The sequence below is a fragment of the Perissodus microlepis genome, chromosome 18 (genome assembly GCF_051167445.1).
Source record: "Perissodus microlepis isolate ML-2025 ecotype Zambia chromosome 18, ASM5116744v1, whole genome shotgun sequence".
Lineage (NCBI taxonomy): Eukaryota > Metazoa > Chordata > Actinopteri > Cichliformes > Cichlidae > Perissodus > Perissodus microlepis.
In genome coordinates this window covers 23,141,232-23,152,949 of record NC_140478.1, presented here as the reverse complement: position 1 = coordinate 23,152,949, position 11,718 = coordinate 23,141,232, and the positions used below count along the sequence as shown (strand labels likewise).

Below are 11,718 nucleotides of genomic sequence, written 5' to 3'. Positions count from 1 at the left end.
GACGCCCCCTGCTGGCCCGGAATTCAACAGCGTTTCAGACTGTGACCGTGAGGCTTTTAGGTTGTTGGCTTACTTAAGGTAGACCAGGTTATAATTGTGACTTATTTAACTTGTGCTACTTTATGCTTTTTTAAATATACTGTACTTGTTACTCTACTGTATAACTATAGCCTTAATTCAATATAAAGTTTTGTTCTTGCCATTTTATTATGTACACCTTGCTAGGACCAGTTTGGGTCTCTTTTTTGCTTTTTGAATTGCTTTCATTCTTCACAGCATAGATTTAACAATGTGCTCCAAACATTCCCCAGATATTTTGGTTCAAATTCACAAAGTTGCTGCAGATTTGTCAGCTACAGATTCATGACGTGAATCTCCATCTTTGGGTTCCACTACAACCCAAATTGCTCTACCCAGATTGAGAGCTGAGGACTGTGGAGGCCATTTGAATACAGTGAACTTATTGTCATATCCAAAAAAACAGTTTGAGACGATCTGAGCTTTGTGACATGATGTATTATCCAGCTGGGTACACAAATTAAGGGATTGACACGGCATTAATGGATGGACACGGACAGCAACACCAGCAACCTAGACAGGCAGGGTTGGCATTCAAACAATGGCAGGCAATACTTTCCCAGTTGTCTGTTGTCCAGTTTTGGTGAGCCTGTGTAAACTGTATCCTCAGTTTCCCATCCTTAGCTGACAGGAGAGGCACCTGTTGTGGTCCTATGCTGCTGTAGCCCATCTGCTTCAAGACTTGATGTCTGGTGCTACTCTGCATACCTTGGTTGCAATGAGTGGTTATTTGAGTTGCTGTCAGCTTCAACTCAAAGCATTCACTGACATTAATACTACTACTACAGGATTACATTGTTTCTTACATTTCGGTATACTTGGAAATCAAGGGAAATTTGTGTTCATTAATTAAAAAAGCAACTTCCATTTGAATTACAATTCAACTAAAGAAAAAAAATGAAATGCAAATTACCACAGCCTAAAAAAGGGTCAATTAGGACTTCTAATGAGGTTGGAAAGTAGAGTAAAAGTGAAAAAGGAAAGTGTAAAGATGAAAGGCAAAACAACTAAATTATTACAAAACAACAATAATTATTTTACCTGGTTTATCTTTTTTTAATAGCTGTTTAAAGTAAAAGTTGCATTTAAAAGCGAGTTGAGTGAACAGTCATTTTACGTATTCATCTGTTTCTGTGTGAACATGTTTATTTAGACAGTATAGGCGTATAGCATAAGCCAGGAATTGTGGTTTAGTTTAATAACCAGGAGAGAGAAAAAGTGTTTTTGTGCATCCATGTCTTAAGGAGCCTTATTTTTATATTAATAACGTTAATGCATAGTGGTGTTAAATATTATATTGTACATTAAGAAGGTCTAATTGTATTCAATGACATATTATAATTTTTTTGATAGGTGTAGTAAAAAGAATTATAGATCCATTTATAAAGATATATATACATGTAACGAGGGACTGTGTATTAGATAGGCATAGACTATTAGACATTATGATTAAAACAGATAAAAATACTGAGCTATAGTGGTAGGAATTAATAACCATTTGCTTCCTCCTACTCCTTTTTTGAATGGGAAGTGGTCAATTTTTTGAATTGACCACTCTTTTGAATGAATATAATGGTTTTATTTGAGTTCATTTTCATTTGTTTTTATGTGTCTTAACACTTGATGTGTTTGAAATAAGGATTTGATTGATTGATAGTGAACACTAATCTCGTTGTTGTGAAGGTTTTTTTTGCTTTTTTTTAATCTAACTGAATTGTAGGAGTTTTCTTTTTTGTGTTAATGCATTTTGAAGCGTCTCGAAAACCGCTGTTTCCAAAACTTTCCATCAGATCACACAGCCTTCTTTACTGCCTGGCCTCTGTCATGGTCTGTTAACAAGACCCACACGATTTTGCAACACTTTGTGCTGAAGCCAATAAGTGTTGATGCAGAGTTGGATCGTGTTTCTAATAGTGAGTAATTGTTGCACAATGTTGAGGTTTAATGTTGAGGACGTAGTCTTTAACTTTTCTTTTATTGCTCAGTAATTATCTTTACTGTACAGCATAAAGCAACTGGAACTGTTTATTTTAAAGCTCACAGTCATAAGAAGCTCGATAAGAATTTTGAGGACGCACTTATTTTCTGATAACATCTTTAATATTAACCTCATGCGGTTGTATGCCATTTCTTGATTATAGCACTCAGTGGCACTACTGTTGTGAAAGAAGAGATTCAGTATCTGCAAAAAAAAAAAAAAAAAAAGCTGCTGTCTTAGCACAGAGAGGACAGTGTGCATGTCAGCACATGTAAACTGAAGGGTGAGCTCTTTTCCCTGGAACGGTTTATAGATGTGTGTTGAAACTGGCTCGCGGACATGACACAAAACATCAGCAGCAGCATTAACACCGTCGTCATCATCAGTTTTATTTGTGCACAGAGTTTGGTCTACAACAATTCCTAGCACCAACACTGAAATCATGTGGACCCAAAACCATTTTTTTAAAAAGGAAAAGGAACAAAAAGGACCATAAATACATAAAAGGGCTACATGTGTTTTACAAATTAAGAGTGAAATTGCAAAAAAAATGGATGGCATGTAGAAAATATCTTTTACAAAGTTGTTGTTTGTTTTTATTTCTTTTACTTATTTGATGTTCTTCTTGGCATTTTACAAGCTACTGAGCTCCTGCAGTGTTTGGTCCAGGACTTGGTGCATTCCTATGTTTTCTTCTTTTGCGTGTGATAGGTTCTCTGTAATGAAAAGCAGCAGGAAATATATAATATAACTGTTTGTCAGGTAACAGGTAAAATTGTTAGCCTCATAGTGAGAAAAATGCAGAAACAGCTGCAAAGTGATGAAGAGCAGATTGCAGTGAATGACAGAAGGCAGTGTAAAAGAGAAAAAGGTCTTTATTAAGCTTCAGTTTAATGCAAAAAGAAGGAGAAGGGATTTCTGAATGCAAACGAATAAAAGAGACAAAGTGCTTCTAAAGATGCAAAGTCGGCAGAGTGCAGGGTTTACAAGGTGTTCATATCATTGAGGGCATGATCCAGCTCCTCGCTGATAGCCTTGAATTTCAGCTTCTGAGTGTACAGTTCATCTGCAGGTCAAAAGGAAGAGTAAGCAGGACACAGGAGGTTGAGAGGAAAAAGTGTGCAGGCCATGAAGGGGAAATCGGAAAAAGAAAGAAATCACAGAGCAGAAAGTTAAAGATTTATTAAAAGAAATAGTGTAGGGTAGAATATGAGGGCTGAAAGAAAGCGTACCTTCTAAGTCATCTATGGTCTTTTCCAGCTTAGCCACTGTCCTTTCTGCGAATTCTGCACGGGTTTCCGCCTTTTTCAAACAGTAAACACATTAAAATATGTATGCAAAGCTTACCTCAGAAAACACAGGTTCAGCTTAAGCAGAGGGAATGAATTTACCTCTTTAAGTCTGTCATTCAGGACTTTAATCTCCTCCTCGTATTTGTCTTCTTTCTCAGAGTACTATGCAGACAAAGAAAAGCAACAACTTTGTTTGTGCCATTTTAGGATGATCAGGGTACTTCCCCTGTTTTTTAGGTGATGGTAGTCGAGATGAGGATGCAAATAGTGAATGTGAGCACGAAAAAAATGGCACTTAATGTGCTGCCGATCCTGTTGAGTGGCTGTATTGGGTGACAGTGGTGAGTGTGGATGTGTGATGGTGTTTTATGATAGTGAGCTTACCTTCTCAGACTGAGCCTCTAGAGACTTGAGGTTGTTGGTAACATTCTTAAGCTCTTCTTCCAGGTCACCACACTTACTGAAAGAAAGAAAAGATGTTTTTTTTCCCAATAACTTGCTTAGAATATATTTAAAATTCACATATTGTGGTAGGAATAACTGCACTGAATTTCTCCTTACAGTTCTGCAATTTCTGCCCTCTCTTCTGCCCTCTCCAGCTCACCCTCGAGGATGACCAGTTTACGGGCGACCTGGAACGAAATCACAGTTGAACATCAGCTGAAGCGACATCTCACAAAAAAATAAACACAATCCGTCCGTTCATACCTCCTCGTATTTGCGGTCAGCTTCCTCGGCAATGTGTTTGGCTTCTTTGAGCTGCATCTCCTGGATCTCCATCTTCTCCTCGTCTTTCATGGCTCTGTTCTCAATCACCTTCATGCCTCTAAAGATGGAAACGATGCAGAACATTTAGTCCAACAAGACCACAAAGACACTCGACATTGCAGAGGTAATCTGGGAGTCTCTCTAAAAGCTGACTTAACTCAGTAACCACCAATTTTGCATTTCCAACAGTTATTTTTTACCTGTCAAATTTCACTGACAGGCAATGGCATCTATTCACTGCACTAATGGGATTCTCTATCTTTGTATCACACTGTGACTTGTATGGCTCTGTATACAGTTCTGTTATCAAGCCTTCCTGCTTCAGTTCCGATGGGCCATGGGCCATTTAATGGCCATTTAATGGCCATTTACCTTACTGTTCTGTTTAAGCCTCTAGTTTTTGTGCTATTGCTGTTTTTGATTTTTCCTTGAAAAATAAAACTTCAAACTTTACAAAGTTTTACAAAGTATTGCTTTCATTTATTTTACTTATTAAAAATACATCTGAATCTACAGATCTATGCTGATTTTCACCTTTCGCTCTCATCTGCAGCCTTCTCGGCCTCCTCCAGCTTCTGCAGGGCTGTGCCCAGTCTCTCCTGAGCACGGTCCAACTCCTCCTCCACCAGCTGGATCCTGCGGTTCAGCGATGCTACTTCGCCCTCAGCCTGTAGCCACAGATTGAGAGAGATAGGGAGGTCGCAGGTCAGAGGCCAGGAAGGAAACATGAACGCAGCCAAAACAGGAAGGTTACCACTTACGCTCAATGCTGAAAACTGCTTATTCATTCATCTATTTTGAAGCTACGCTATTATTTCCCCCCCCCTTTCATTCATGGCTTTAAGAAGATGTCAAGATCAGGTCCTTGCATGTCTCCGTTTCATTTTCTTTTTCAGCCTTAGTGACTTTGATGAGTTGTGGACTTTGCAGCCTGGCTACCTGCTTTACTAATATGCTGACACAGGATAACGCAGTGACAGCTTTTTTTTTTAATAAACATGCTGGCATCTGATATTTTACAGTTGTCTTCACTTTTGTAGTGTAAACCAAAGCATGTTTGGGGGGACACCAGCTTTCTTCTCCTCAGCCTGTTTCCCACAGCACTGATAGCGCAGATAACCATGCCTGCTCTCTCCTTCCTGTGCAGAGGCTCAAGAGGAACAGGAAGGAGGATTCCGGGCACCTTTTCAGATGGATGGTGTGTCAGCTGTTATTCAATCAAAAAGCTCAAAGGGCGAAGGGAGGGAGAAAAAAAGAATACGTTTTGAATGATTGACAAGAAGCGTAACTGTAAGATTGTACCCTTTAAAAACCTTCAATTTTACATTTTCTTTACAGTCAAACAACCACACTGACAGTTAATGTAACATCGGGGACTCTTGCAGCATTTCTTGGTGTTTTGGTAGATATATGGGGCGGGCTGGAGTTAGATAACACAGCCGAGCAAAAGTCTGCAGAGGAATGTCGACACAGCGATGTTTCAACTTGTCTCTGTAACGACTGTATAGAAAATAACTACAGATTTTTTTTTTTTTTTACTGTAATCTGTATACAGAGGTTTCGGTTTTTATTTCGCGCGTTAGGTGCGTTATTATTACCGCTACTTTGCAAGTCCAGCTCTCAGGAGTGCGTAAACGCTTCAGTCCCAGATTACAGTGAAGATGCTCAACCGGTTTGCTGGGATTACAGATCAAGACAAAAACTAAAAGAAGTTCACTTCAAGTTGGACTAAATACAAACTGATCTCACTTTTTCGCGCAGTTCCCGTTCAGTTTCCAGCTCCTTTTGTACTGCCAGTGCGCGATCTTCTGCCTCATCAACTTGCTGCTGGAGGGCTTGGATTTTCTTCTTCACGGCCTCCATAATTCCGACTGTTTGGTTTCTTTAAACGGGGATTCGTCTGAACCGGCAATCGAGACACTTAAGTTATGAATTCGCCTCAAAGTTGCAGGCTCTGTGGAAATCTTTTCTCGGGCAGGAAATCAGGGAGGTGCGGTGCTGGGACGGCGGAAAAAAAGGGCTGGGAGTTTTCAGGAAATTTATGACGAGATCCTCCAATCATGTGAAGAAGCCTGTCTCAGATGACATCACAGGATTTAGGAGGGGAATGTGGGACTTTTTTTTTCTCCACAAAGGAGGTGTGTAAAGTCACTTTTTTGTGGGGCCGGGGTTTTCTATTGTGGACTTATATGGCAAAGTGAAGGTGTTGCAACTGCTCGGACTGAAGGCAGAGGAAGTGCACTGTCAGAGTTATTTGTCTGCTGTTAGATAAAGCGTGAATCACGTCTAAGGGATCATCGTGTGATTGGATTTGGTTGTCTGAGAGAGAAAAGGAAGGAAAGTAAATGTCAGTGGGGGATGGTGAAGGAGAGAGAAGCAGGTTGCAAACTGTATCAAAGGACCGGAATCAAAAGTCCAAAGATTTACTTCTAGTGGAGGAGGAGGGTCAAGGGTGGGGTGGGGCCGTAATAATCCTTTTCACTAGGGGTTGTTGACCTGCAGTGGCGTGGAATGTAAATTGATTTGGTTGCAGACATGACCTGCAGCCATCGGGTGGCGACACATTTCTTCATCGCCCCCATTTGCCCCCCTCACGATTTCGTTCTTTTACTACATTTATATGTATGAAAGAAGCTAAAAAGTATTTGTGGCCACCTGATAAACCACCAGAGGAATAAAATCATCTGTTATCACCTCTAACCTTTGAGGTCGTTTCACGTGTTTCAGCTCAGATTTTTACCTGCTTTGTGAAGCTGAAACACTTTCCAAATACTCCTGAAAACTTCACAGACTTGATGGGAAGAGAATCTCCACGAGCCACCTTCAAAACCACTCTCTTCATTCCCAGTGTCAGATCAATATTATTATATTGGTCATGATTCACTCCCAAAAGCAAACTAAGCCAAGTCTGTGTCCGGATTTATTTTGTTTGTGATAAGGCATAATCCCCAGTTAGATTCCCATCATTTTCCTGGAAAGGATATGTTTAAGCAATAAATACATGACATAAATGTAGATGGTCTCCAAAGGTCGGCAGTCATTCAGCATTTCACACTGCCTAGGTATGTTACTGTAAAGGCCAGACTGAGGAGAGAATAACATCTCAGCCCCAAAAAAGGCCAAAGCATTGATTTCATTAGAAACTGCAGTACGGGGTTCTCTGTTTGCTTAGGCTGCATTCCTGAAATTCTTTGGTCGGTAACAGGCTGGCCAAGTTGTGTCTGTGCTTGAGAAATAGCTCAGCTACAGACCTCAGTGAACCACCAATAACTCTGTGATTATCTCCACGGTCTGGGTTAGAAGATGCAAGATAATCAATTCAGGATTTCTGGGTTATTAGTTTACATTGGGGTGGATTTTTTAAAAATAAATTTAATCTCAAGGCAGTTCTTTAAAGTAACAACCTTTCATGTCTTCTTTTATTCCTATCCTATTTCAATATGTATTCTTTTATGTATGACCGTCAGTGATTTAATCACTTCAGGTTCATATTTTGCACTTTAGAAACAACCAAGCTGCACTAAACTATTGGGCGAGTCCAGACATTTCCTTTTTTGGGTTATGTAAGCAGAAGAGGCAACTCTTCATCTGAGTCAAGCACTTTAGCCAATGATTTTGTTTAAACCAGTTTTGACAGAGAGGAATGTGTGTCCATGTTACCCCTTTTCCCCTCTCATAGAGTGATATCTATTTCAGTCCATATGAAGTATTTGATACTGATATTTTAAAAGCTGTGGGGTTCCACTGTAATAATGCCTTTCCGATGGCGTCTTGGTGGTGAACTCACGTCTGTGGCCTTCTTCTCCGACAGTTCCAGTTTCTCCTGAGCATCCTTCAGGGCCTCGGAGTACTTGTCCAGTTCATCTTCTGTTCCCTTCAGTTTCTTCTGCAGAGCGAGCAGCTCATCCTCCAGCTGAGAAAAGGCAGATGTGAGAGAAAGTCAGGAATCAAATATAAATTTTTGTTCAGTTAAAGTGAGTATGATGAAATTCTGGTATATGACAGAAAGCAGTAGTGGGCGATAGATCTTTTACAGATCACTTAAATGTTATTTTGTGATAATCCTGATGTATTTCAGAAAGATGAATTTCACTTGAAGATAAGGAGGTGAAAATACGTAGTGGGTGCATGAGTTTGGACTACAGCTAGCTCCTCTCAACAAATACATGTGTGCTGTTATTTTAATCAGGGTTATTCTTTCCACTTAAAAAGCTCCAGAGCCAAACATTCACCATGAAGCCTGTAGATTATGTGAGGTAACTAGGACGTTCCTTCTGAAAAGACACATAGCTGCAGAGTCTGGGTGGCCCAATCCTTTAATTGCCGCCGGAGTCTGTGCCTGATGTTGTATGTAATAGATGTTAATTTCGCATGCAGTTTTGTGTATTTTCAGTGCCTTTCGTCAGCCTAACTGCACTCTGAAAGTCTACTCATCATGCCAAGAATAGCAAAGAAAGCATCTCTTAGCACTATTTGAGCTGCAGCCATCCCAACAAACTAAAGAGCTCTGCATAATCTTCTAGGATTTCATGCTGACTGTTCTTTGCTCCTGAAGACATGCTGAGGGTCCATATGTGCAGTGCCAGTGACAACTGATGCTCCCTGTGCTCTCTGAGGGAGTTGTTATGGCATTAGCTACCAGAGAGTGGATATTTACACTTTCCACTTGCTCGATCCTTCATCCTGGCTTTGTCCGAGTCTCTCTAACTTGCTGCTCTCTAACATTCCTTTCATACCATGTTAATGAGGACACCATCTCCCACTGTGTGATAATTGCCTCTATTTAGAAACCTCAGATATCCTATTGCATCTCCAGATTCTATTTTGTTTGTATGAAATTAAAGTACACTGTCGTTAAGTTTGGCTGGGACACATCATCCTGTCTGTGGCTTGAGCGCTGCGGCGCCAAATATGGGGGCACAGAAATTTATGAGGTTTTATATTATACAAACTTCACTTCTGATAAGCATGCTGCCAGAGTCAGACCGTGATATTCTATAGGTTTGTTTTAACCTGGCAGCTTTTCCTTTGATTCAGTTCAGATAATAAGCCTAGCTCTTGTCACAGCCATCTCTGTGGATATCCTCCACCGTCTCCTACTGCAGAACAAGGAGCTCAGTATCAACTGATCCCTGTGATTCAGCATTTAGTGCTGCTGAGAAATATATCAGCAATCTGTAAATTGTGCTTTGGTGTTTTTATTTAGTATTTTAGATTATGACTGAACTTTAGCAACAAAAATAAATCAAAAACTATAAAAAAAAAACTATTATAGAAAAAGTGAAAAAACAACAACACAATAACGTAATGATGTTGTAATTCAACTGGTATGAGTAACTTCACAGATACATTTAGATATATAATCCTGATATTGAAAATGTCCACATTTTTTGACGAAGAAGATTCCCCATATTTTGGAAAAAAAGTAATTATTAAAATTAATTTATGCATGTGTGATGCATTTACTTCATTTGTTGTAAATATGCTGTGACATTTTAATATTCCTGTATTAAACATTAAACTCATGAGCCACATGTCACCTGCTTGCTTTTATCTTCCGCCTCCTTCTTGTCGGTCTCGGCCTGTTCCGCCCTGTCGATGGCGTTCTCCTTGTCCAGCTTCAGCATCTGCATCTTCTTCTTGATGGCCTCCATGGTGACTGTTGGGTGTCAGCGTCTTGAGATCTTTAGAAAATGAAGTTTTGTAGTTCGTTACGGGGAAAAGCTGCTGCAGATGTTCAGAGGAAGACGCCTCACAGGAGCCCTCACAAGGTTGACAGGGAGCGCAACTGGCAGATGCAGAGAGGAGGGAGCTCGGAGCGAGCGAGCACAGGAGAGGAGGATGCAGACTGAGAGTCGGTGGAGCTGTATGTGATTTAAACTTGACAGGAGGTTTGGAGACAGCCCTACTCCCCAGTGACAGCCCTTTCCCACCGGTTACCCCTTTCGCCACTCCCCACTTTGGCTCCTCTAGAACTTACTGTTGCCCCCACCCCATCCCTAATCTAAACTTCACCTCTCAAATGCTCTTTGGAGGGACAGCATGGTGTAGCTGTTTCAGCATTGACCAGCCTATGTCCTTGTTTGCATTTTTACGCAGATAAAAAGCAGGAGAATGACCAAGAACTCACAAACTTCAAAAGGGAAATTGTTCACATTAATAATTTATGTGGCTTCTCGCCTCTCTTTGGGCTATCTATATGCCTGTGTTCTTACTTAGGAATGTTCAAATTGATGTTAATACCAGAGTTGGTTAGAAAGGGACATAGTTTTCATTCTAGCGCTGAATGAAAAAGGGCTGTATGGAAAATGATCCAGCCAAAGAAAATTTGGGGGAAAGAGCTGTCTGCATGTGATCCACGCCAGGCAGCCACAGCATTGCAGTCAGGATACACAGACATAAACCACAGGTCCATTGCAATTAAGATCCTCTTAATTACTATTGGTTTGACAGATCTGTACTTAGATCTGTTTTCTCCAATTTGTAAGGTGCACTAAATAAAAAAGTTGACTGGGAGATATAACTCAAGACGGATTCCAGGAATTTGGTGCACTTATGCACTTATGAGATCTTTAAAAGACATGTTTTGTTTTTGTTTTTACTAAATTGCACATTATTTGTAGATTATTAAGTGAAAAATTAAAAACTCCCCAGGAAAGGCAAAGAAAAACAAAAGAAAACATGGATATGGCTTTAGTAACTGGGAGGCGCATATAAGCCTGTCTGCTTTCTTTCAGCCCTTCTGTGCCAGCTGCCCTGGCTAAAAATAAAGATTACACACAAATGGTGCGTCTTGCCGTGGCCATTTAAGTGACATCTCAAGATAAACTTGGACTAATGCATCTCTTGTTGTTCACATTGCACTGACGCAGCTGCAGCATGCATCATCTTGGTTGTTATTAGTCTTTATACAGACACTATTTTGGCCAAGCTCTGGTAAAGACAGCATTGTATAAACCTGAGAGTCTGTGTTTCAGGCCATCTGAGTTTGAGGAGAATTGCTGTCTGGGGAAAGCCGTGTGTTACCAGAATGTACATTATTCCAGGTATGCTGAAGGAACAGAGCTCCTTTGTGTGTTCAGTAATTTTGGGCCCACATGAACCAAAAAAAGGTGTGATCACAAAGCTGAAATTAGAGCTGGTTAAGACTGGATAAAGAAATCTGTCAAACAAAAAACTTTCTGCTGTGTTTGTTTTTCTTTTTTTTTAGTTTTGAGTTGGCCTTTTGGGCTTTTCCAGGGTAATGCTGAGGAAAGTTGATGGAATACGGTTGTAGGAATATCAGTCTTTTCTTTGCGTTCTGAGTAAGAGATCAGCAGGATATGAGCACGCAGGAGCCTTTTTAGGCAGAGGTTTACAAACGTGGTGGCAGTTTGATAGCTTCAAGATCCTGGAGTTAACACAAGCTTACATCATTACATTCAGTGTTGGTAGTGACTGTGCACCTTATTTGGTGTGTCAGAATGCCAGTTGCACAAAGTGTTATGGTTACACAATTGCATTCACGTTTGCAATCAGGGAATTTGGAAGATCTTTCACTAAATGATATTCAGGACGCTGTTCACGCTTTCTTGTGATGAGAAAGCAGGTTTGGAGTAGAAC

At 40.3% G+C, this 11,718-nt stretch overlaps 1 protein-coding gene across 4 annotated transcripts; it reads right to left on the bottom strand.

Annotated features, from left to right (window-relative positions):
• Nucleotides 1-2,420: 2,420 nt before the first annotated feature.
• LOC146367898 (tropomyosin alpha-4 chain-like) lies at nt 2,421-9,991 on the bottom strand. 4 transcript variants are annotated; one of them, XM_084912591.1, is made up of 9 exons: nt 9,657-9,991; nt 7,904-8,029; nt 4,651-4,784; nt 4,057-4,174; nt 3,910-3,980; nt 3,733-3,808; nt 3,448-3,510; nt 3,289-3,358; nt 2,421-2,772 (listed from the first exon to the last, which is right to left on the bottom strand). In XM_084912591.1, exons 1-9 carry the CDS (start codon nt 9,768-9,770, stop codon nt 2,690-2,692), a joined length of 855 nt encoding a protein of 284 aa, XP_084768717.1. In that variant the 5' UTR covers nt 9,771-9,991; the 3' UTR covers nt 2,421-2,689. The 4 variants fall into 4 exon arrangements, with proteins under 4 accessions (XP_084768717.1, XP_084768719.1, XP_084768716.1 ...); XM_084912590.1 differs by lacking the exon at nt 2,421-2,772 and adding an exon at nt 2,905-3,122; XM_084912593.1 differs by lacking the exons at nt 7,904-8,029; nt 9,657-9,991 and adding an exon at nt 5,866-6,155.
• Nucleotides 9,992-11,718: the final 1,727 nt, after the last annotated feature.